The sequence below is a fragment of the Kogia breviceps genome, chromosome 5, assembly GCF_026419965.1.
Source record: "Kogia breviceps isolate mKogBre1 chromosome 5, mKogBre1 haplotype 1, whole genome shotgun sequence".
In the NCBI taxonomy this organism is placed as follows: Eukaryota; Metazoa; Chordata; class Mammalia; order Artiodactyla; family Physeteridae; genus Kogia; species Kogia breviceps.
This window is the reverse complement of record NC_081314.1, coordinates 87952198-87977942: the sequence shown is the minus strand read 5'-3', so window position 1 is coordinate 87977942 and position 25745 is coordinate 87952198. Positions and strand designations below refer to the sequence as shown.

General features: G+C 37.1%; 1 protein-coding gene across 1 annotated transcript; it reads left to right on the top strand.

Moving 5' to 3' along the window:
* On the top strand, positions 1-19913 carry LOC131756850 (small ubiquitin-related modifier 2-like). The gene is made up of 3 exons (XM_059063935.1): positions 1-103; positions 19536-19687; positions 19755-19913. The coding sequence occupies exons 1-3, from the start codon at positions 1-3 to the stop codon at positions 19911-19913; spliced, it is 414 nt and encodes a 137-aa protein (XP_058919918.1).
* The last annotated feature ends 5832 nt before the right edge of the window (positions 19914-25745 follow it).

Here is a 25745-nt window from a genome sequence, read left to right as displayed (position 1 = left end):
ATGGCGTCGAAGATGGACTGGGACAAGTCAAAGTCAGGAAGTTATAAAGTTTCTGAAACAGAACAGGCAAGAGATGATAAAAGCAGGCCACAGGGCAATGACAGTAGAAAGAGAAGAAAGGTGAAGACTTTTAGAGGAATTTCATGGGGGACTGACGGGATTTGTCAAGTAATTGGATACGGAAGTTGAAACAGGACAGGAAAAAGATTCCTCTACATTTTTGTTGTTGTTGTTCGAAGTCCAAGCTGATAAAATGGGAAAGTTGAGTTAAAAAGCTAGTTTTGGAGGAAATTTAGAAATTCTACTTTTAGAATTCTGGATTGGTTCCTAAACTGGTACTCAAATAGCCTGTACTTCCAGATGGACATGCTCAGGAAGCTGTCACAGGAATGACATTCTTCACAAAGAGGGCTATCTCCGAGTTATATAATAAACTAACCCCCAAGATTCCCACCCCCTATATTTTTCCTTGTGTTTTCTTTCTTTTTCTCACTTGTTTTTGTAACTTAAATATGTAAATATAGCGCTGAGTCAGTGACATAGTTTCCAACAATATGAAGCTCATTTTGATTTTTAAAAACATGTACCCATAGCAGTTAACTGATTCTGTTTTAAAAAGAAACACAATCTGAACTTGTGTCCCTCTGCTGGTTATACATTGAGGTATCATGGGTCTTTTTAAACTAGAGTCATAATAGAAAAATATCCGATAATAATTTGCAATGCACAAGTATGGGACTTTGACGTCCACAATGCGTAGTTGACACACATAATTTTATATTTTATTTTTACTGCACCGTGAGATATATAGTACAAGTATTATTACTCCACTTTTCAGAAAACATTTTGAGATTTCAAGCCATTAAGCTCTCATATGAAATTAGAGGTATTAAAGGAAAATCAGGAAGCACATGTAATTAGAATAATTGTATAATGTTAAAGCTGCTACAGACCCAGAAGATCTTCTTGCACAGTTCCCCCATTTTGCAGCTGAAATACAGAAACTTAGAATTTACACGGTTATTCAGGATCACTGAGATTAGTATTCAAGACAGTACAACTCTCAAAAAAGTGCTCTTTCTATTGTACTATGCTGCCTGACTAATAATGTCAGGATGTTAATCCTTTACATCGTAGCTGAAACATGTACACGAGTCGACTAGATTAGAAATGCCTATTTCTCTAAGGCTAGATATACATTGCATCCAAGCAATCCACATCTATGTTAAACTTATAAGCAAGTAAGAAACAAAAATAAAAGCAATGTACATCAGTCAGACAAACAGAAAATAAGGCAAAGACCAATCCTCGATCAGCTGTTTGAATAGATTTGTGCTCTGTCCAGTCTGGGGCTCTAGAACCATAGGAAAGGCTTGAGATGATTTTTAGGAATGTCAGAGTATTACAGATTGTGTCAGCAGAAGAACTGGGGTGGAATTCCTTACCCAATAACTTCCTGGGGCACTGTTTTCTTTTTCTTTATATGCCTTCCATAGACAGTGTACTACAGTTCTCTGGCTATTCAACTGACATCCTACTTGCCAAACTTATCTCCATTCTTAATGGATATTCCCATTCTCTCTTGGGAGAAAAGAAAAAAAGCTAATTAAAATAATTTATACTTGTGTGGAAGTGACTGATAAATTCCAGCCTCTGATGGGATATTATACAATGGGAGGTTCCCAAACTCTAATAGGTGAAATATGTAGAGAAGATACTTTTGAATGGGAGAGTACTTTCATAACTCTTGTTTCTTACTGGCAAGAGATAAAGACCTTTGGGCCAACAACTGTGAAAGTACCTTAAGAGATCTAAAATTAAAATTAAACAAAAAAAATCTACATGATCTTAACCCATTAAATCATAATATCTCTCCACACAGAAGAAAACTTCGCTTAGACCATCAATTCAACACATTGTGCCTATTAAAAAAAGTTTTTATACAGGTAATAGATATTGGTGAGGAATAGAGAAATAATATAGCAAAATTTTATATAATACACATATACAGATATAAGCAACTATAAACAATTCCAAAATGTAGACAATTTCCAACACATTTGGTAAATATTCCCAATACCCCTATCCAACAATTTATCAGATAAAATTTTCACACTTCTGTTTTCAGTAACAAAATCAAAGTAGAGTCTTTTTTTTCTTTAGTCGTGTTCTCTTTTTCTACTGCAAGAAAGCATGACAAAGTATTGATCTTAGGATGGAATCAGGTTGGTAAGTGGCTAGAGAAACCTTTTGTGCTGTTTGGAAGCACTGAGAATGGCTGATACCAGTAATATTCACTGTTTCAGGAAAAATAGATTATAGGTAGAGCTTTGATCGAGGAAATAGCTAGCCTGGATATAAGGGCCTGGCTGTTTCAGTAGGTAGGAGATTAGAGAAAAGGATAAGCAGGTGTGAATATTTGGATTGTGATAGCCCTAAGCGAAGAAGAGGGAATGTGAGCCAACATAGGCATGAGAGAAGAAAATGTGTAAGGAAGTAAAGGGAAACTTGCAATGTGATAAATTATCTCTTAAAATAGGACATTTTTATCCATCAGCTGATATGATACAGTCTAACGCTGCTGCTTGTTTTAATGTATATATTAATAGCAACTGAATAAAATTATTTTCCTTGGGACAAAAATGATCACTTTGCTATTAAGGAGCAATACTATGTGACAATTCACAACTTCTTTGCATCACTACCAATTTGGATTACATTATTTTTGGTTTGTAATGTTATTAGCAATAATTTTTTTATTATTTAATTAAATAATTTATTGATCACCTACTATGTAAGTGGGTATTCTGAAAGATCTGTGGGAACCATTCAGCCAGCACGGTCTCTATGATAAGATGCTTCTGTAATAAGAAATTTTCAACCTTGTTGGGAAAAGATAGACAAATGGATTGGTGAATGATTCACAAATTGTATATAATTAAGTCTGCAATTTTGAGAAAAGTGCCCTAAATGAAAAGAAATTCAAACATAACAAGATAACTTCAACCTTCTGTACGTCAGTCAGGGTACGATGCACTGAGGTCACAAAGAAGCCCAGGGAAAGATTCTTGCCCACAAAGAGTGAACAGCTGGGAAAGAGATATGAATAGTTAAGCCATGACAATAAGTATGAACTATGCAAGTACCTCCATCGTACTGTGTCCACAGAAAGGAAACCACCTGATCCAGGCTGGAGGGAAGCTTTTCTTAAAGAGATGGTAACTGAGATGTGTCCTAAAAAAGAAGGTAGGACTTGGGGATGGGGTCCTTAGGGATATTTGGGATGTTAACAGTTGGAAGTGAGTATAGGGTAAAATTCAGGAGGGCCAACAAAGGGATTAATGTCAAGTTAGGATCCAACATCATGGAGCAAGGCATGGGGGCAGGGAAGAAAGTGCCCCCCACCCAGAGAGGATCCATGCTGGGGAGTAGTAGGAAACTCAGATAAGGGGGAATGGAGGTCGGAGATGGATTATAAAGGTCTTAAAAGACAAGAAGGGAGAAATCTAAACTTAATGCATTAGTAAACAAGAAGCATTTTATTTTGAGGGGGCAAGTTCTTGAAAGTGGCATTTGGTATAGCAGTTGTATAAAATGGAGGGCTCAGATAGGATATTATCTCAGTAACTCAGGCTTGAAAGGTAATGACCTTTCAGTGGGGTGGAGAAGAAGGATAAATGTAAGAGATATAAAGAAAGGGTGAAAAGGAATTGTTCCGTAACTGGATATATGAAATGGATAAGAAGAAGATATTCAAAACGAGACGTGTGAATCCCCCTGAGTTTCTGGAAGATGGGATCATCATTGATAGAGATGAGGGAGTTGAAAAACCAGAGTGGAGTGTACTGGGGATGGCGGGGTGGCAGGTGGGGGGGACTAATCCCTCCTAACCATCAGGCCTGCCATTTGGTTAGCTACTGCTACTGGAGGGAGTGTGCTCCTTAATGGATTTGGCTGCATCAACTCAATTGGTATGAATTTCCCGGATGTGCATAATTAAGAAAGGAAAAATGTCAAAAGAAAACCATATGATCCTTTTGGTATTAATGCTAATATTTATAATTACTCATAAAAATACCATTAATAATTCTCTAATGTCCACTCTAAAAATGTGATACATGCTTTGGAACATAACTAAAATATACATAACACCTGGGCTAAAGTGGACCTTACTCACTAAAGTTTGATTGTCCTTAAATTTGTTTAATATAACCCTACTTTTTTTTACTAGTTCTCACTAGCTCGCATCCTCAAATTCTTAGAAAGTGCAAAATATTCCAGCATATTCTGTGCTCACTGAATTTGACTGTTCATCATAATCTTTTGCCCTTGATCTTCTTACAACTTTCTTTATTCTAACCTATTTCTAACGGGTGGCCAGGACATTTTAAAAAAAATTTGTACTTTCAAAATGCATTTTGAATATCAAACAAAGTTATAGAATAGTTTTTCTCTAATGATAAATAAATAATGAGCTTTATGTTGGGAATGCTAGATTTGTTTAAATATTAAAGAAGAAATTTGCAAAAGATAGCTATAAACATGGAGCAGGGCTTTAATAAAGGATCCAGTAGTGAAACACAGATTGGGGTGTGATCATGATAAAGGTGAGAGTTGAAATGCATGTGCATGTGTATGTGAGAAAAAAAAGAAGAGCAGAATCTAAGAGTTGCACCTTGGGTAAGGTTTGCCACATTGGAGCAAGAAGACAAGAAGCAAGGAAAGTTCTCCTGGAAAACAGCAGGTCCGGAGTGACTCTCCTTTCACCTGTAGAGCACAAAGTGCGTTCATATTCATTTGTCTTCACTTGACACCCTATTGCACTCCAGAGAGCTCTTTAGAAGAAAGATATTATATATAAATGGCAGGTATTAAGATAATAAACATAAAAATAATAATAGATATTCAAGACCTTTAAATAAAAGGAGAGTGCTGCCTGTATTCATCACTAAGTGGTTTGGATCAATATCAAAGGATAATGAAAACTTAGTGTAGAGAAAGTTTAGGACATCTCTCTGTACGCAATGAGGTGACAAACACCCTGAAGGAGAGGGGTGGTATCCTCTCCAAATGTTCCCTTCTGTCTTATCCAGAGCTCCATTAGGCCTCCCACTAATTCAACAGATGATTAGAGAGATTCATCAACAGATGAATAGAGAGATGATTGCTGCATGTATAATGGGACTTCCATGTTCCCAAGAGAAATTCTAACATCACAGGCCCTAACTTCATCATTAGCAGATGATGGACCTTTATGAAGGGAATGGTTTAAATACATGTTTGATGTTTTTTTCTAGTAAACAACTGAAATGAAATCTATTCCCTAAAATGCCATTTTATAATAGTTACTCCAATGTGCAAATACGGTTTGAGATTCTGCTGTTATCCAAGCATTTCACAAATGGAAAAACTTACCTCTGGTAACCAGCACTAAATTATCATCTTCCCCAAGAAACACTTTAAATCCAATTTGAAAAGCTATGGAACATCACACACCCCCCCACACACATAGAGGCACACATGCAAAAATATGCTCACCACAAATATACCAAAAACTGGACAGTGGGTGACTTATTAACCAGTTACTTTTTTGTCCAGTAACTCGTTATTAATTCACCTAAAACCTAACTATGTAATTGGCAGAATTTAAATTTCAGGTTTGCTTCTTAGTTGTACTCGAGATGGGGCAAATGAGGTACCAGAGAACTGAAGACTGAAACTTGAGCTCTTAGAGAGATGTTTACAGAAGGTAGGATAATACGTCTGGTGCTATCTTTGGTATTATATGTAGTTTCTGAGCTCAAGTTTTCATATTTGACAAAAGCAATCCTACAGATATTCAGATATGAGCATGAGATTTGGTACATCTTCACTGTATTTTCAGCCATTCAATTCTCACTGTCACCTGGAACTTGGGGCTCCGTATGGCACTGATTCTTCATCATCTCTTGCCTAGGCAGAGACAGACAGAATGTTATAATGTACTATATGTCAACATCTCGACTTTTAGCAATGCCTTTCCTTGCCTGAATTTTAAGAAAAAAGAAGTGTCCTTATTTTTAAAGAAAAAATTCAAGTTTATAATCTAAGATTTCTGTGTTAGCAAATAGTAAACCAAAACAAAGCAAATAAATATTTAAATTGCAATTATTTTTCCTATTGATGAGAATCTAAAATGTTTTCCTTTACATGAAACAAAAAAACAGGCTAGCTTAGATCACCTCAAATAAACTATTCTTATATCCCCTAAATCATGAATTTAGATCAAACAGGTTTAGCTGTACCTCCCAATTTTTTTCATTGGATGGGGCCATAGCCAGCATGAAATCTAGCCCTTTCATTTTACAAATGGAATAACTAAGATCCAGATATTTTAAAAGTCTTGCTCAAGGTCACAACATAGATCCTAGGAGAGCCAGAATGAGAATGCATTTTTTCTTATTCTCAGTTCAGAACTCTAATTGAAATATGCTGAGAGTATAAAGGGGAACATATGAGTGTGTACATAATTGTGTATTTGTATGCATGCGTCCCGTTGTTTAGTCTACTTCCTTGGGTAGAATATCCCTACCCCCTGCCCCCACCCCGTACCTCCAACTTTTCTTTATGCAGCCAATCCTTTCTCCTTAATCAAGACCCAGTTCAAACACCATCTCTTCCTGCCTTCCTGCTCCATCTCAGGCAATGCCCATTGCTTTATCTTCCTGGAAAGCAGGTAAGTCATTTGGGTAGCACAATTGTCAAACATCACAGTTCTTTGAAAATATTTTTGTCTACTTCACTGGAGTAGATTATGAACTATCATTACTATATTATGAATTCCTTAAGGATAGGAATCATAGCCTCTTTGCCTTCGAATGCATGGTGCCTAAACAGTGCTTGATGAAGGTGAGTGCTCCATAGGGGGTTGCAGAAATGGCTTGATGTAATTTAGACCAATGGAGCAAAAACCTTAGTCTTCAGAGTAATTACTCTAACTAAGAATTGTACTGTTACAGTTGGCATCATACTGCACTTCACTTTACTCAAGAATAAAGACCTAACTTGAATAAGAACTTTGGGATGTTGAGGGTGGGTCACGTACTATTTTTTCAGAAGCAACACTGGTCTATGCCCACAAATTTGATAACCTAGATAAAATGGACCACATCCTTGAAAGACAGAGACAACACTGGCATGTACATTTCCCACCAAGTCTTACTCTGAAGAAACAGTACCTGCAACTTCTCATAACCTATTGAAACCTTCTGTGTGAAGATATTTCTCAGCCATTTATAGCTATTCTGTTAAAAGTCATCAGAGATAACCTGAAATTTCAGGCCTCCTCTTAAGTGGGTGATGCTTCAGTTAATGATCTGTTCACTAGCCTGAAGAGTTGCTACTGGGGAATATCTGAACTATCATATCTATTTCTGTAACGCCATAAATATATTATTTAGAGAAGGCTACAATTTTGGAATAGGTGAATTAGACCTTCAAGAACAAGACAAAGAAGAGCCAGCTATCTAGCTCAGCTGTGTCTCCAGTGACTAATTGTGGAAGTTCATTTATTCTAAGCTCTATATCTAGACCTCTCCAGGCTGAAATATGACAGATTTTGATTAGGGGAAATTAGGGGATCACTCACACAGTTTGTCCTGTTTTAACATGTACCATCATCAGCTGTCTTTGTCTTTTGTCTGTTTCTACCTTCTCTCCCACCTTCCCTACACTTCTGGTTCATAATCAGTTTAGTTCCTAAAATGTCCCTTTTTTGCAGCCCTTTATCTGTTTTAGGACTATCTCATTTTTTCCCTTTAGCCTCACCTTTTACCTCATGTCCCACACTGGACCATAAAAAAAGGGAGTTGAAAGTTTTAAAATTATCTAATATGTGTACTAAAAACATTTTCTGGTTTTTTGTTCTTAATTTCCCAGTTAGCTTTCAGTTCCCAAGCACTCTTGCTAAAGGAGTGTTCAAATATGAAAACAGTAAACTAATCCTAAATATTTGCTTTTGACAAAAGGAACAAAAAAAGGAGCCAGATACTAAGTGCTGGGGGAAAATATGAAACAGACAAAGTCCTTGTCCTCAAGAACATCATACTGTAGTCAGTAAAGCAGACATGCACACAAATTGCTTTTTGCTTATGTGTGATCTTAGATTGAATTTCAAATTTTTGTTCCATAAGTCATTGGCTCATGGAAATTCAAGGATTCCCACTATGCATTTTGAAATTTTAAGTGAGACAAAGAATGGAATACTGAATAGGAATACTAAATTTGGAACATAAGGTAATCCTTCTAGACCTTTATTAAAATTGGCATAGACTTTGAAGACTTGAGACACTAGTGAGAAGGAGGAGATTTAGAGAGGTTCTAAAACAGAGCCCCCAAAATGATTAAATCAGTTAGAAAAATTAGCAGATGTCCATCAGTTTGGAGCCAAGCAGATATTCTTGTTGGATCAAATCAAAATCTGCCCAAAGGCCTTAGGAAAATAATTCTGTAAAGTTAATGTTTTTTAAGCCATGAATGTCACCACAACTTCATTTTATTGACCCTGCCTTAATCAGCCCAGGTAGCTCAATCCACTAAGTCCCCTTCTGGAAGGTCGAGCTTGCCTCATTCCTAACACCATCTCAACAGAGGAAGGATGTGATCATTGGTTTTTACTGCCATTTCTTCACACTCTAGACTCAGTGTCCCAGCCACGAGTTCTCTCCTTTCATTAGATCCACTCTCCTCTCCCTGCTTTATACTCTCAGCAGTATCCTTGACAGCCAGCCAGTCCTAAAATCCAGCATATCACAGGCAGAATCCAATTAATCAGCAAGTAACTAGATTCTCTGAGCCTTCTGCAAGTCTGAGATTTCTCACAGTCCTGTGTGTTTGTACATATATATTCTCTCTATATACATACACACTAATAGTACTATGATAGTATAAATAGTATATAATATAGTGTGTGTATATATATATATATACACACACATATATTTTATTTACATATATATATATATAACTGGATGCCAGGTACTTTGCCAGATCCTAGAGATACAAGGAAGTATTAGATATACCTCTACTCTCATAGTTTAGTAGAACAGGAAATATCACTCAAACTAATAAATTAGCACGCTAGAAATTCGAGATGCTGGAATAGACATCTTCGGGAGGAAGAATGAAGACACAAAGGTGGGACTGTTCTCAAGGTTTCTGAACAGGGCAAATAAATTCAACAGACAAGAAGGAGCTGAAAAACATTAGAATGCCAGTTCCTCATACTCATCATTTGCTCCTTCAGATATTAGCCATAAAATAAGCTGACTCTCCAAGATCATCAAGCACCCCAAGTGAGATTTCAGCCAGATGTCTAATTTACAAGGCTTAGTGAGGGCATCTGATCTGAAAACCAACAAATGTGGGTGCTACAGAAATTTTTCAAGATAAAAAAAATTGTTTTAACATTAAGTTTCACGGGCTTGTTACTGTATCAACAATACAGAGATGAGGGCTGTCAGAAGACTATCATATAAATGTGTTTTCCCACCCGAAGAGGCATTTTTCCATTTCTTCTCTCAACTCTGTAGCCCATCTGGCAGTGCATTTACAAACCTCTGGGATAATTCAAATTTGAAATTGAATTTCAGCCTTAAATAAAAAGTGAAACATTTAGGATTTTCCCAAAACTTTAAAACCCCCCAAAACAGCAATCCTATTCTGAAACTCAAAAATTGAGTTGTGTGACTTTTCTTGTGAAAGCACTGTTGATTAGCATTTTGCAAAGATTTTGTAGAGAATGATGACTTCATTGGAAAGAGAAGGGACTCCTTCCCTACCTAGCCTCCAAACCCATCTTTATCTGTTGTTGCAAAAGCTTGAATGAACCTGGTCAGAGCCTGTCAAGATGCCTCTTGTTAGGAGTGCATCACTGCATTCAGCATTTCCCTATATAATCTTCATTGACTCATTGGGGAAAGGAAGATGAATGGAACAAAGTAGTCTAAGTAAAAAAGAACTGGCAGAGATTAAATCCCTAAAAACCTTTTGCTGAGATGTGTTGGGATGTTTTGCCCCTCTGGGTTGTAAACTTGATCAGAAGGCATTGGCTATCATGGAATATGGAAAGTTTAGTCTTCTGATCCAAGTTATTTTCATGCAGTATTGTCACAGTTCCTCTTCCTACTCTTAAGTAACTGTTCCTTAGAATAGTATTGATTTGGGGGACATTACTTCCCCGTTAACTCACCTTTCTTTAATGGTGAATATTGTTTCAAAATGTTTGTTTTCAAACCAGTCAGTCAACAATAAGCTTAGTTGACAATCAGCTACCTTTTCCATCAGAGTAAATCTTTAACATCCAATTTAATTCTCTTCTCAAGGGAATCCAAACTTCTCTAGGAGTGTTTGAATCTCAAACGCAAAAATGATACTATTAGAAAGACCATGAGATGTCATCCACTTTCCTGGTTTTCACACTAGGATCCTCAAATTCTTGGATTTTTAAACAGGTGACCCAAGCCCACAGTGTAGAGTTGGAGTAAAGAGAATGTCAAGAAGGGTTTCAACAAAAGAAACAAGACTCAAAGCTACTTTTATATACTGAGGTTCCACTTTCAATTTCATCTGATAAAAGATCTTTTGTTAATGGATGAGAAGTTCCAGCCTGAGATTCAGTAGCTTGTTGCAGATCACTCAGCTAGTGAGAGAGCCAGGATTAGAACTAGGTCTCCAGAGGAGCCCTCATCTGCTAAGTAGCTCTTCTGCCACTCTACACCCAATTCTAATTCCTCTTTCCATCCTGTTGGCACTATTTATTCTCTTTAAAAAATTATCCCATTCTCCTATCTTCTTTCAGGACTTTACAGCTGTGTCTAGAACAGTCTTAGTTCCTCTATGTATTTTATTCAATACTGTTTTCTCCTCAATACTGAGAGTAGTAGTCCACTGCCAAAAGACAAAAGGGGCCATTAATATCACTAGTAATATTATCTTCCACACTGATAGTAATTTATATATATATTAATTTTTTAATAGATCTTTATTGGAGTATAATTGCTTCACAATAGTGTGTTAGTTTGTTGTACACCACAAGGAATCAGCCATATGCATACATATGTCCCCATACCTCTCCCTCTTGAGCCTCCCTCCCATCTTCCCTATCCCACCCCATCTAAGTCATCACAGAGCACTGAGCTGGTCTCCCTGTGCTATGTTGCTGCTTCCCGCTAGTTATTTTACATTCAGTAGTATATATATGTCGATGCTACTCTCACTTTGCCCCAGCTTCCCCCTCCCACCCCGTGTCCTCAAGTCCATTTTCTATGTCTACATGTTTATTCCTGCTCTGCAACTAGGTTCATCAGTACAATTTTTTTTTTCAGATTCCGTATATATACATTAGCATACAGTATTTGTTTTTCTCTTTCTGACTTACTTCACTCTGTATGACAGACTCTAGGTCCATCCACCTCTCTACAAATAACTCAGTTTCATTTCCTTTTATGGCTGAGTAATATTCCATTGTATATATGTGCCACATCTTATTTATCCATTCATCTGTCGATGGACATTTAGGTTGGTTCCATGTCCTGGCTATTGTAAATAGTGCTGAAATGAACATTGTGGTACATGTCTCTTTTTGAATATGGTTTTCTCAGGGTATATGCCCAGTAGTGGGATTGCTGGGTCATATGGTAGTTCTATTTTTAGTTTTCTAAGGAATCTCCATACTGTTTTCCATAGTGGTTGTATCAATTTATATTCCCACTCACAGTGCACGAGGGTTCCCTTTTCACCATACCCTTTCCAGTATTTACTGTTTGTAGATATTTTGATGATGGCCATTCTGATTGGTGTGAGGTGATACCTCATTGTAGTTTTGATTTGCATTTCTCTAATAATTAGTGATGTTGAGCATCTTTTCATGTGCCTCTTGGCCATCTGTATGTCTTCCTTGGTAAAATGTCTATTTAGGTCTTCTGCCCAATTTTTAACTGGATTGTTTGTTTTTTTGATATTGAACTCCATGAGCTGTTTGTATAGTTTGGAGATTAATTCTTTGTTGTTTCATTTGCAAATATTTTCTCTCATTCTAAGGGCTGTCTTTTTGTCTTGTTTATGGTTTCTTTTGCTGTGCAAAAGCTTTTAAGTCCCATTTGTTTATTTTTGTTTTTATTTCCATTACTCTAGGAGGTGGGTCAAAAGAGTGTTTTTCCTATGTTTTCCTCTAAGAGTTTTATAATGTCCGGTCTTGCATTTAGGTCTTTAATCCATTTGGAGTTTATTTTTGTGTATGGTGTTAGGGAGTGTTCTAGTTTCATTATTTTACACGTAGCTGTCCAGTTTTCCCAGCATCACTTATTGAAGAGTCTGTCTTTTCTCCATTGTATGTTCTTGCCTCCTTTGTCGTAAATAGGTGCCCATATATGCATGGGTTTATCTCTGGGCATTCTATCCTGTGCCATTGATCTATATTTCTGTTTTTGTGCCAGTACCATACTGTCTTGATTACTGTAGATTTCTGGTATAGTTTGAAGTCAGGGAGCCTGATTCCTCCAACTCCGTTTTTCTTTCTCAAGATTGCTTTGGCTATTTGGGGTCTACTTTCAACTTTCGTAGATTTACACATTAATTATGTTGGTGTAAGCTCAAATATCCTTATGAAGTACACAAAGAAGGTACAAAACCTCAGACCCAGAAATGAGAAGCAACATGTCCAATGGTTCACAGCTATGCAGAAGCACAGGCAGGGCTGCAGCCCTGTTTCCCAGGCTCCAGTCTTTCCACTTGACCACTCCAAATGAAGAGAAGGATTTGGAGGGGCAGGGCCTGGGGGGTTAAATTCTCTCCTGCATGGGAGATTTGTCTGCTTTTCCTTGACATTTCAAATGACTTGGTTTCTTATTAAATCAGTCATGTATAAACTTACAGATTACTCTCTCACCTTACCAACCTCACCACCAACCTACCTGAAGCAAGACCAAAGGGCCATAAGTTCCTTCATAAACTTTTCTCCACAATCCACACGGTTGACTGCCCTTTCATCTAGGCATTTTTGCAGCCTTTAAATTTTGACAATGTTTTCAACATAATTGATATTTTTTGGACCTCTCATCAGTCCTACATTTTCTCTTCCATTGGGTTTTTACTCACATAGGCACTCTGCTCATGCCAGAATATTTCATTTTGGGGACAACCCTATATAATATGCTACCAAAGCCTTTGACATTACTTTTTACCCTTTGTAAAGATTCTAATTCCTATCTGAGTATTCAAACTGGCAAGCATAGGAGACTTGAAGAACGACTGGTAGAAGCCAAATGAAGTAGATACTCTACATGGAAAGTAACCAAAAACAAAAGCAAAAATAAACAAATGGGACTATATCAGATCAAAACCACTTCTGTACAGCAAAGGAAATCATCAACAAAATGAAAAGACAACCTACTGAATCATAGAAAATATTTGCAAATCATATATCTGATAAAGGGTTATATCCAAACTACATAAAGAATGCATAAAACTCAACAGCAAAAACAAACAAATAATTTCATTTAAAATGGACAGAAGATGTGAATAGAAGATCTGATTTTTCCAACGAAGGCATACAGATGGCCAACAGGTACATGAAAAGATGCTCTACACCTATAATCATCAGGAAAAGGCAAATGAAAACTACAATAAGATATCACCTCACACCTGTAGGATGGCTGTTATCAAGAAGACTAGAAATAACACACGTTGGTGAAAATGTGGAGAAAAAGGAACTCTTGTGCACTGGAAATGTAAATTGGTGCATTCACTATGGAAAACAGTATGGAGGTTCCTCAAAAAAAATTAAAAATAGAATTATCATGTGACCCAGAAATTCCACTTCTGGGTATGTATTGAAGAAAATGAAATTACAAATTAAAAGATATATGTACCCACATGTTCACGGCAGCCAAGATATGGAAACAAGCTAAGTGTCCATTAGTGGATTAATGGATAAATAAGTTGTGGTACTTACATACAATAGAACATTACTCAGCCATAAAAAAAGAATGAAATCTTGCCATTTGCAACAACATAGATGAAACTCGAGGGCATTATGCTAATTGAAATAAGTCAGGCAGAGAAATACAAATACTGTATGATCTCTCTTATATGTGGAATCTTATCTCCAACCTCATAGATACAGAGAACAGATTGGTGGTTGCCAGAGGTGGGGGAGGTTGGGGGGTGGGAGAAATGGGTGAACTGTTTTTGGTTTTTCTTAGTTTAAATAAATCAAAATTTTTAAGTACTACAAAATTAAAGATGAATGAACCACAAACGGTATAAAATGTCTTTTTCAAAATAAAGGTTTCTGATGTTATACTTCTTTAAAAAAGTAACAATGGCAGGAGAAGGAAAATTCCCCAGCACTGGCATATGCATAACTCCAAGGTAACATGTGCATATATCCTATTAGATATATAAAAGATATAGCTATATTAAATAAATTTCATGCAGCCTTTGAACCCTTACCCCCTCTATAATGTAATGGATGCAGAGACCAGAAAATAGCCCAAGGTAGAGAGAGTAATATATCCCCACCATTGCCATAATTTTCATTTTCATCAAAATCTAAAGATTTACAAAGAGCTGCCTCCATTTCCTTTATCCTCCAGCCGAGTGGAGGCACTTAAATGGTAGTGATACTAATAAATCCTGATCTAAAGCTCATGTTCTTTGCCCTACAACAGGCAGTTGGGAGGTTAAAGGTATCAATTTGAACACCTGCTGAAGGGTGAGGAACTTCTTTATGGTATCAGTAATTCAACTTTCTATTGAAAACTAGCATCTTGTAGAAGTCATAGTAAAAGGCATTTCTGGGTCAGTCATGGTGAAATGATTAAATTCATATTTCTCTATTGCTTGATTAGGTCACTGTTCACTAATGCCCTGTCACCATCAGCTTCTTTGAACTGTCATCTCATACCCGATACCAACGTGGTAAGCTTCCCTATACCCAGTTTGGAAAACCAGTTAAAAACAGAAGGTGGTTTTCTTTCTCTACTATAAAGAATTTTGAGTCATGGATGGTTGCCTTCTCATTGTGCTTTTAAAAGAAGAAAGAAAATGCCTTCAGTTTGCTGGGAGCAAAAATATGTTCTTTTTCATCTGAAACCATTCCTTGCATCTCACTAAATATTACTGAGCATCCCACAAGTAGCTTATCACCTTACCTATTTGCAACAGCAAACTGAACGTATTAGGAAACCCTCTTCAGACTGGTGGAGCCTAGCAGCCCAGGAAGCTCTGGGGAATAAAATATCTGACAGCAGGTGGCCTGGGTAGACCAGCTGTATGGCTGTACACAGGAACTGCCACTTAACAAGTTAGGGCAGCTTGTTCCTGTAGCTCATGGGGAATTGGGCACAATTCTATGCCCTTTAGATACTCTAAGCCACCACGGGAAAAGCAGGCATTCCATTATGTCCTGTGCCTCCTTGTTTGTGTGATTTTCGTTTGTACTTGGACAGAACAGTTTCATGTGCAGGAGTAAAAACATCAGTCCCAGGAGATACTGGACCATTGACCCAGAGTCCATATGTCAGTAGTCTCCTTCCCTTTTGGGACTCGTCAGTTGCCATGGTAACTGGCAGCCAAGGATTATTAGTGCTTGTTAGTGTTTAAAAGATGATTTATAAGCATGTAAATAATTGGCAGCTCATTAACAGGTGGGGATCCTGAACTCAGCTGCCTTTGGCAATTATCTACAGGATTTGAGAGTTGTGCTCCTGTCCTCTGCAGCTGCCTACTTATCTGGCTCAGAGAGTATCAACCCTGAAAATAAGGCAAAGAAGAAACAATCCATTAGTGGGGCGAGCGGACCAGACTGTACAACCAATGGTGGTTGCTCACCTAGCAGATTGCCCAGGGACAGATGGGAGGAGTACTGGTTGCCCACTTTCAATTTTTACTTCAGAAACTGTACATACTGTATCCTATAAAAAAGAAAAAAAACAAAAAACTTTGTTTCTAGGCAAATTCATTAGGAGTGGAACCAGACTTACATATAAGTTGCTGTTTATATTGGAAGAGCCCCTTAGCTAAAAATACCTCCCTGAACTAGCACTCACAGAACCTGACAGTGCGTCAGAATATATGTATTGTATAACTTTCAGCTGTGTGTGGGGGTGGGGCCGGCTAGAGAGGGGGAGAGAGGGAGAGAGAGAGAGATTGAGAGTTGTGTGTTGTTTGGGGGTCTTAGGGGAGAATGAGGCTGGGAGATAAATGGCATAGTTCAATACTCACAATAGTAGTAAATACAATAACCTTGCAGCTGATTTTTTTTTTTTTTGCGGTATGCGGGCCTCTCACTGTTGTGGCCTCTCCCATTGCGGAGCACAGGCTCCGGACACGCAGGCTCAGCGGCCATGGCTCACGGGCCCAGCCGCTCCGCGGCATGTGGGATCTTCCCGGACCAGGGCACGAACCCATGACCCCTGCATCGGCAGGCGGATTCTCAACCACTGCGCCACCAGGGAAGCCCTGCTGATCATATTTTTAATAATTGGGGAGCCCCAGGACAGCCTGAAAAGACCTAAGGAAACAGAGCCCTGAGTGTCAGGAATTGCAAGAGTTTGTCAATCTGAGCCACAATTTTTCCAAACTGCAACTTTGAGAGACAATTACCTGACTTAGATAATTCTAAGGCTTGAGGATTTTGTTTTTGTTTTTAATTTTTAAGGACTTCTTTCAATATGTAAAATGTTTCTACAGTTTTGGAGTCCTGAGTAATTAAGAAAATATACTCATTGAAGAATATAATGTATTCATCTCTCTAAGAAATAATATATTGATTATTATTATTATTGTTATTTTGGCTTAAAATATAAGAGAAGAACAGAAAGGGAAAACGGGAAGATAATTTGAAGATATCACAATGGTAATAAGAAATAGAAAAAGAGACTTTGAAAGAGGAAAAGAATTTAGAAAGAAACTAAGAAGAGGGAAAAACTGGAAGCTAAAAAATATATTCCATCTGCAGCTTATTTCTTTCATTTATAAGGAATCTCAGGATCTTAGACCTAGGCATAGCCAGGCAGTGCTGCTCGAGGGATGGCACAAGGAAAGGTAAGAGTATCAGCTGTGCATTGCTCTGTAGGGCATTCCATCAACTCCAGTAGGTACCCAGGCCATCAAAGCCAGAGGGGCTGATTAACCCTTCAATTATTTTAATTTCTATAGTAGTATATTTTCTACCTCACTCAACTAAGTACCTAATTTCACTGATGAAGCACCTAACTCACCAGCAACTAGAAAGTGTTATTCAGGTTGATTAAACACTACTCTATTTATGGAAATACCTTCTGTTTTAATAATTGGTAGTGGTACCCTCTACAAAGTCAGGGGTAATTATCTTGATCCTCTCTCCATCTTGCTGAGAATTTTTTTTTTAAATTTTATTTATTTATTTATTTTTATTTTTGGCTGTGTTGGGTCTTCGTTTCTGTGTGAGGGCTTTCTCTAGTTGGTGGCAAGCGGGGGCCACTCTTCATCATGCTGCGTGGGCCTCTTACTATCGCAGCCTCTCTTGTTTCAGAGCACAGGCTCCAGACGCGCAGGCTCAGTAGTTGTGGCTCACGGGCCTAGCTGCTCCGCAGCATGTGGGATCTTCCCAGAACAGGGCTCGAACCCCTGTCCCCTGCATTAGCAGGCAGATTCTCAACCACTACGCCACCAGGGAAGCCCCTTGCTGAGAATTTTTTAACACACCCTAATGCTTTCTGAACAAAAGCTCTATTCCAAATAAAAACAACAAAACACATATAATTTTTACTATGTTTCAGATATCATCCTAAGTAGTTTGCATATAACTCTTTTAATCCTCTCAAAATTTTATAAATTAGGCATCCTTATTAGCCTCCTTTTACATTTGAGAAAACAGAGACGTTAAAAAACAACAACAGGGCTTCCCTGGTGGTGCAGTGGTTGAGAGTCCGCCTGCCAATGCAGGGGACATGGGTTCGTGCCCCGGTCCGGGAAGATCCCACATGCCCCGGAGCAACTAAGCCCGTGAGCCATGGCCGCTGAGCCTGCGTGTCCGGAGACTGTGCCCCGCAACGGGAGAGGCCACAACAGTGAGAGGCCCGCGTACCGCAAAAAAAAAAAAAAAAAAAAGAAAACAACAACAACAAGCTTGCTCAAGAATTCAGCAAGGGGTAAATTATAAAGAGACCTGGAATTTGAAAACTTAACACATGAGAGACTGCCCTCCTGCTTCCCTCTGTTCCATCAACAAATGTATTGTGTGATGGATCCACCACCAGTTAAGAAGTAGGAAGTTATGAGAAAGCATAACTCTCACCATAACAAACAAAACAAAACAACTGAGGTACAAAATCTGTTTTCCTGAACCCCGCAAAAAAGTGACATTTCAAAGAATCTCTAAATAAACTCAACTCCAGTGATGAACACTTCATAGGAGAGAAAACATATCAATACAAAGCTGCTGTCCTCCCTGGTTGACTAGCAGGAAAAGAAAAATTTCCCCATAGGCAGGAAATCAGCAGAATCTTTAACAAAATTTTAAGGCCTGTGTGTGGGTTGCTGGGACAGATTTGAATTCTGAGCCCCCAGTGACAGAGTAAATCTGAGTTCACTTACCAACTCTATTGCTTGGTAAGTGTTCAGGGGCAGTTACTCAAAGGCTTGAAAGTAGGAGAGGAGAAATGAGAGGGATAAATTTCAACTCAGAATTTCAGCTTCTAGGAGTTGGAGACAGACAACAGTACTGAGAGAGAGTGCTCTGAGGTATTCTGGGAGGAAAGATCTCCCTAAACATAGGAGGACTGGAGGAGAACAAAGAAAACTCCCCAGAAACACAAAGAGCTGGAAGCCAGGCTGTGAGAGCTGAGAGATCTTCATGTTTTGGAAAGCTAGTAGTTAGACAGAGAAGCATAGAGATCTATGGATCTCACCAGTGCTCAGATCCTAAGCCTACCAGAGATAAATTCTAATTCCAGTTTCAAAACATGTAAAGCCTGTGGTCAAACTAAAGTTGCAACAAAGTTCAAACGTATCTCGACTAGAAATCTGATTTATTTAGCTCTTCACTCTTCATTTTTTCTAGAAATAAATAATATTTACATCTATTTCTACTGTGTTTACACAACGTGCCTTTAATGCCATAAAATTTATGACACACAAAGAAGCAAGAAAATGTAAATCATGGTCATGAGAGAATATACAAAGAGGGAAGACCCAGAGATGGCCCAGATAGTGGAATTATCAGTCAGAGACTTCAAATAAAGACAAAATAAAATAAAAATGAAAAATCTAAAGGATCTAGTAGAAAAAGTAGGCAACATGAGTGAAGAGATGGAGATTTTAACAGAGATATATGAATACTATATTGAAGAAAAACATATTGAAATTTTCAGAAAAAAATCAGTATCATAAATGAACAGTTCATTAGATGAATTTAACAGCAGACTGGAGTCAGAAAAGTATTCTTGAAGACAGATCAGTAGCACACCTCCTTAGGTAAGGATCTGGTGCCTCTTTTATGAAACACTCACCAGGGCTAGAAGAAAAGCCCAAGGAAGGAGTCAAGATTGAGAACAATGATCATACTAATTTGAAGGTGGCAGGGATGGATGGTTCTTTGGTGCACTTTAAGATTAAGAGGCATACAGCACTTAGCAAACTTATGAAGCCTATTGTGAATGACAGGGTTTGTCAGTGAGGCAGACTAGATTCCAAACTATTAGGTAAACAATCAGTGAAACAGACATGCACAGTTGCAAATGAAAGATGAAGATGCAATTGATGTGTTCCAGCAGCAGATGGGAGGTGTCTACTCAAAAGGGAATCTGCTACTTTACTGTAGAACTTTGTTCCTCCAGAACATAAAGACATGTTCTCAATTAGAAAACCCAATTGGTCCTACCACATCCTGACTACTGCAGTATAGTTTTCTCTATTCTTTCATTTTCCTCCTCCCCATTCCTTTACTGTACATAAAGTCACTGCTGTATGTACTCAAGCATATTGCATTTTTTTAAAAAAAACAAATGGCCAATGGTATGCTTTGATCAACACCAAATGGAGATGGGACAGGGGAAAATATTAGTTCTGTGAAAATACCCCCCTTTCTCCATTATTGGCATGTTCATTCAGCTCTTAACTTTACATTCCAGTAAGTTATTTCACACTCACTGTTTAACAAAAAAAGAATAACATAAAAATCCTTGCATATTTTGTTCAGTTGGAGAATTTTAATTTTTTTCGTTTATCATTGTAAAACCAAGGACAATATTATACTGTTTTTGCATGTAGAGAAATCTGCCTTTAAACAGGAATAAATTATCCTGAAAGAAATGAATCATAGTTTTCCCTTCACATCAAGCATCTTGTTCTCCCTGCCCAGGGATTGAACCTGGGCCCTTGGCAGTGAGAGCAAGGACTCCTAAACACTGGACCACCAGGTAATTCCCAAGCATCTTGTTGTTTAAATAAACTTCTTGTGTTTAAAATGAGGGAAAAAAATGTCAATAGAAGGTATCAAAACTGAGGCAAAGGGCTTCCCTGGTGGCGCAGTGCTTGGGAGTCTGCCTGCTGATGCAGGGGACACGGGTTCGTGCCCCAGTCTGGGAAGATCCCACATGCCACGGAGCGGCTGGGCCCGTGAGCCATGGCTGCTGAGCCTGTGCGTCCGGAGCCTGTGTTCCACAACAGGAGAGGCTGCGACAGTGAGAGGCCCGCATACCACAAAAAAAAAAAAAAAAAAAAAAAACTGAGGCAAAAATAGTGAAAAAAATAGAGAAGTGTTTGAGATCTGTGGGACAATATCAAACCTAACACAAGTGTAGAAAGAGAACACAGAGAATAGGATAGAAAAAAATATTTAAAGAAACATGGCAGAGAATGATTCAAAATGACTGAAAGACATTAGCATACATATCCAAGATACTCAGTGGACCCCAGGCAGAGTGCTATAAAGGAAAACACACATAAGCTCTTCATAGTCAAATTACTGAAAACAAAATATAAGGAAAATAATTTAAAAGCAGTCAGTAACAATAGATACATTACCTGGAATGGAACAATAATATGCATGATGGCTGATTTCCAACTAAAAATAATTGGACAATATATTTCTGGACAAAGCAATAATATAAAGTGCTTAAAAAAGTCAACCTAAAAGTATTATATATAAATCTGTCTATCTCTCCCTTAAAAAAAGAAAAAGAGAGCAAATAAAGTCATTTCAAAGAACAAAAGCTTAGAGAACTTGCTTCCAGCAACCCTGTACTACAGGACATACTAAAAGTAGTTGTTCAGGCTGAAGAGCAATGATACCAATGGAACTCCAGATCTGCTGGAATAAATAAAAGGTATGACAGAAAATAAATATCTGAGAAAATATAAAACAATTCTCAATCTATATCTACATTTATACCTATCTATGTGTATCTTTAAAAGACTGCAGAGAACTTAAAAGAAAAATAATAACAATATATAGAATGTATTGAGGGGTTCTCAGCATATGTAGAACTAAAATACAAGAAACAATATGCTTAAAGGGCAGGAAGAAGGCAAAAAACTACACTGTGACATAGCATATTATTTGAATGTAACCTCTAATGAATCTAACATTCATATTGTAATCTCTAAACATATACTGTCTAATAGGGTAGTCAGTAGCTATATGTCCATACTTAAATTTAGGTAGAAAATAATCAAAATTAGATAAAATTTAAAACTCAGTTCCTAAATTGTACTAGCCACATTTCAAATGTTAAAGAGCTGCATATGTCTAGTATCTACCATGCTAGGTTGAACAGATAAAGACTATTTCCATCATTGAAGAAAGATACTTTAGATAGCACTGCTCTAGATAAACCACTAAAATACAACACAAACACATATATCTAAATATTAAAAATAGTAAAAAATGTGATTTACCTCAAAGAAAACAGAAAAGAAAAACAAAAAAAAAAAATACATGAGATAAATAAAAACCAAATGAAGTCAGGAGATTGAAACTAAAGTATATCACTAATTATATTAAATGGTAATGAACTAAAAATTCTATGTAAAAGCCAGCAATAAGACTGTATAAAAAAGAATTAATTTTATAGATTTTGTGTAAAGACAGAGAAGTTGAAAGTAAATGTGTAAAAATTTATACCACTTAAACACTAAGATTAGAAATCTTACTTTTTAAGACTAAAATTTGTTGTTAAATATACCATCTAAACACTAAGATTAAGAAAATCGTGTCGCTATCTTAATATCAGACTAAGTTGACTTCAAGGAAAAGAATATTACTAGTGAAATAGAAAAAGATTTCATAATTATTAAGGAGTTGATTCATCAGGAAATTGTAACAATTCTAAATATGTATGCAACCAATAACAGTATTTCAAAATACATGAAACAAAACCTGACAGATTAAATGGAGAAGTAGACAAATTCACATTTGTAGTCACAGATTTTATATAACCATTATCCAATAACTGTATGTATATAATTTTACCCCAACAACTATACAGTCTTTACATGTGCACATGAATCATTCACCAAAATAGACTATATACTAGGCCATAGAAAAGGTCTCAAAATATTAAAGAATTAAAATCATAATTTTATATTATTCTGTCTGGAATATAATAATTCTACAGAGCATATTCTGGAAAATATATAATGGTATCAAATTAGGAATTAATTTTAAAAAGCATTATAGAAAACCCTAAAATATTTGGGATTTAACAACCAATTTCTAAATAACCCATAGATCAAAGAAGAAATCAAAAGGGAAATTATAAAATATTACAAAATGAATTATATTAAAAACACAGTATATTGGGCTCCCCTGGTGGCGCAGTGGTTGAGAGTCCACCTGCTGATGCAGGGGACACGGGTTCGTGCCCCGGTCCAGGAAGATCCCACATGCTGCGGAGCGGCTGGGCCCGTGAGCCATGGCCGCTGAGCCTGTGCATCCAGAGCCTGTGCTCTGCAACAGGAGAGGCCACAGCAGTGAGAGGCCCGCGTACCGCAAAAAAAAAAAAAAACACACACAGTATATCAATATCTGTGTGATTCAGCTAAAGCTGCACTAGAGGGACATTTATAGTAGAAAATATGAATGATTTAAGTGATCAAAACTTCTACTTTAGAAGCTAGACAAAATAAAACAAATTGAGCTCAAAGTAAATAGAAGAAAAGAAATAATGAAGGCAAAAGAAGAAATCAAATTTAAAACAAACAACAGATAATCAAAATGTCAAAAGTGGAAGCATTAAAAAGATTAATAAACTTGACAAATTTCTAGCAAGAGTTATCCAGAAAAAAGAGACAAAATTAAAATTACCAACATTATAAACAAAAAGAGGACTTCACTAGAGATTCTACAGAAAATAAAAGGATAAACAACTTATGCCATTAAATTCTATAAGTTAGATGAAATGGACAAAATTCTTGAGTAATAGGCTTATCTAACTGACACAGTAAGAAAAAGGCAATCTAGCCCTGTAAATACAAACTAGAGTTCATAATAAAAAATCTTCCTACAAGGTTCTCCTGGCTCAGACAGCTTCATTGAAATTTTATAAAGTATTTAAGTAAGGAATAATGCCAATTCTACATAAATTCTCTCAGGAAATGAAGAAAGAAGATACACTATTCAATCAATATAAGTTGATATCAAAACTTGGCAAAGATATTATAAGAAAAAATTATACACCAATATATATTATGATCACACATGCAAAATTCTTAATAAACAATATAAACAAATTGAGTACACACACACACAGTGATAAAGAGTGATGCAACAGATGGATTTTACCTCAGGTATGCAAATGTTGTTCAAAATATTTTTTAAAAATCAATTAACATAATTCACTACACTAACAGAGTAAAGCAGAAAAAAACAATCATCTAAACTGATGTAGAAACTACATTTGAGAAAATTGAATTGCAGTCTGAATAAAAACTCAGCAAATTAAGAACAGAAGGAAACTTCCTCAACTTGATAAAAGACATCTGAAATAATCCTACAAGGCTTCCCTGGTGGCGCAGTGGTTAAGAATCTGCCTGCCAATGCAGGGGACACGGGTTCGAGCCCTGGTCCGGGAAGATCCCACATGCCGCAGGGCAACTGGGCCCGTGAGCCACAACTACTGAGCCTGTGCATCTGGAGCTTGAGCTCCGCAACAAGAGAGGCCACAACAGTGAGAGGCCCGCCCTCCGCGATGAAGAGTGGCCCCTGCTCGTCGCAACTAGAGAAAGCCCTCGCACAGAAACAAAGACCCAACATAGCCAAAAATAAATAAATTTTAAAAAATAAATTTATTAAAATAAATAAATAAATAAAATAAAATTAAATAATACTACAGCAAATATGATCCCTAAATGCAAAATTTTATATGCTTTCCCTATACTCTCCCAAAGAAGAATGTCCTCTCTCATTATTTCTATTTAATATTTTCCTGGAATTTCCCTCCTATTTAATAAAACAGGAAAAATAAAGAAAAGCTTGAAGATCTAAAAAAAGAATTAAAACTGTGTTATGTGCAGATAAATAATTATGTAGAAAATGTCACAGAATCTTCAATAACGGACTGGAAGTAATATGTAAATTTAGTGAAATTGCAGGATTCAAAGTCAATTAACAAAAATCAAAAGTGTTTCTTGGCATGGACATATATACACTACCAAACGTAAAAGCTAGTGGGAAGCAGCCTCATAGCACAGGGAGATCAGCTCATGCTTTGTGACCACCTAGAGGCGTGGGATAGGGAGGGTGAGAGGGAGGGAGATGCAAGAGGGAAGAGATATGGGGACATATGTATATGTATAACTGATTCACTTTGTTATATAGCAGAAACTAACACACCATTGTAAAGCAATTATACTCCAAAGAAGATGTTTAAAAGAGTGTTTCTATATACAGCAATGAAAAAATAGAAAAAGTATCATCAAAAATATTAAATATATAGGGGGGAAAATCTATTGAAAAATATGCAAGATCTCCACAGTGAAACTACAAAACATTGATGAGAAATTTAAAAGACCCACATAGGGCTTCCCTGGTGGTGAAGTTGTTGAGAGTCCGCCTGCCGATGCAGGGGATACGGGTTTGTGCCCTGGTCTGGGAAGATCCCACATGCCGCGGGGCGGCTAGGCCTGTGAGCCATGGCCGCTGAGCCTGCGTGTCCGGAGCCTGTGCTCCACAATGGGAGAGGCCACAACAGTTAGAGGCCTGAGTACTGAAAAAAAAAAAAAAAAAAAAAGACCCACATAAATGGGGAGCCATACCTATGCTCATTGACAGAACTTGATATCTTAAGGATGTTTTTTCTCCTTTAATTGATCTATAAATTTAATATAATACTTATCAAGTTTCCAACAGGCCATTTGAAGATAATGGCAAGCTGATTCTAAAATCTGGGTAAATAAGAACGATCTGGTGTAGTCAAAACAATCTTTTAAAGAAAGTGAGAGAACTTAGCACTATCTACTTCAAAATTACTATAAAGCTATAGTAAACAACACAGTGCAATCATGGACTTAAAGATACAATATATAGATCAATGGAAAATAATAGAGCCCAGAAATAGACCCACACATATAAAGTCAATTGACGTTCAGATAAGGCACTGAGCGCATTCAATGGGGGAAAGGAAAGTCTTTTTAACAAATGGTGCTGGAACAACTTAACCCTTACACTCCAACAAAATATTAATTTAAGATAAATCTTAGACTTAAATTCACAAAGCACAGAA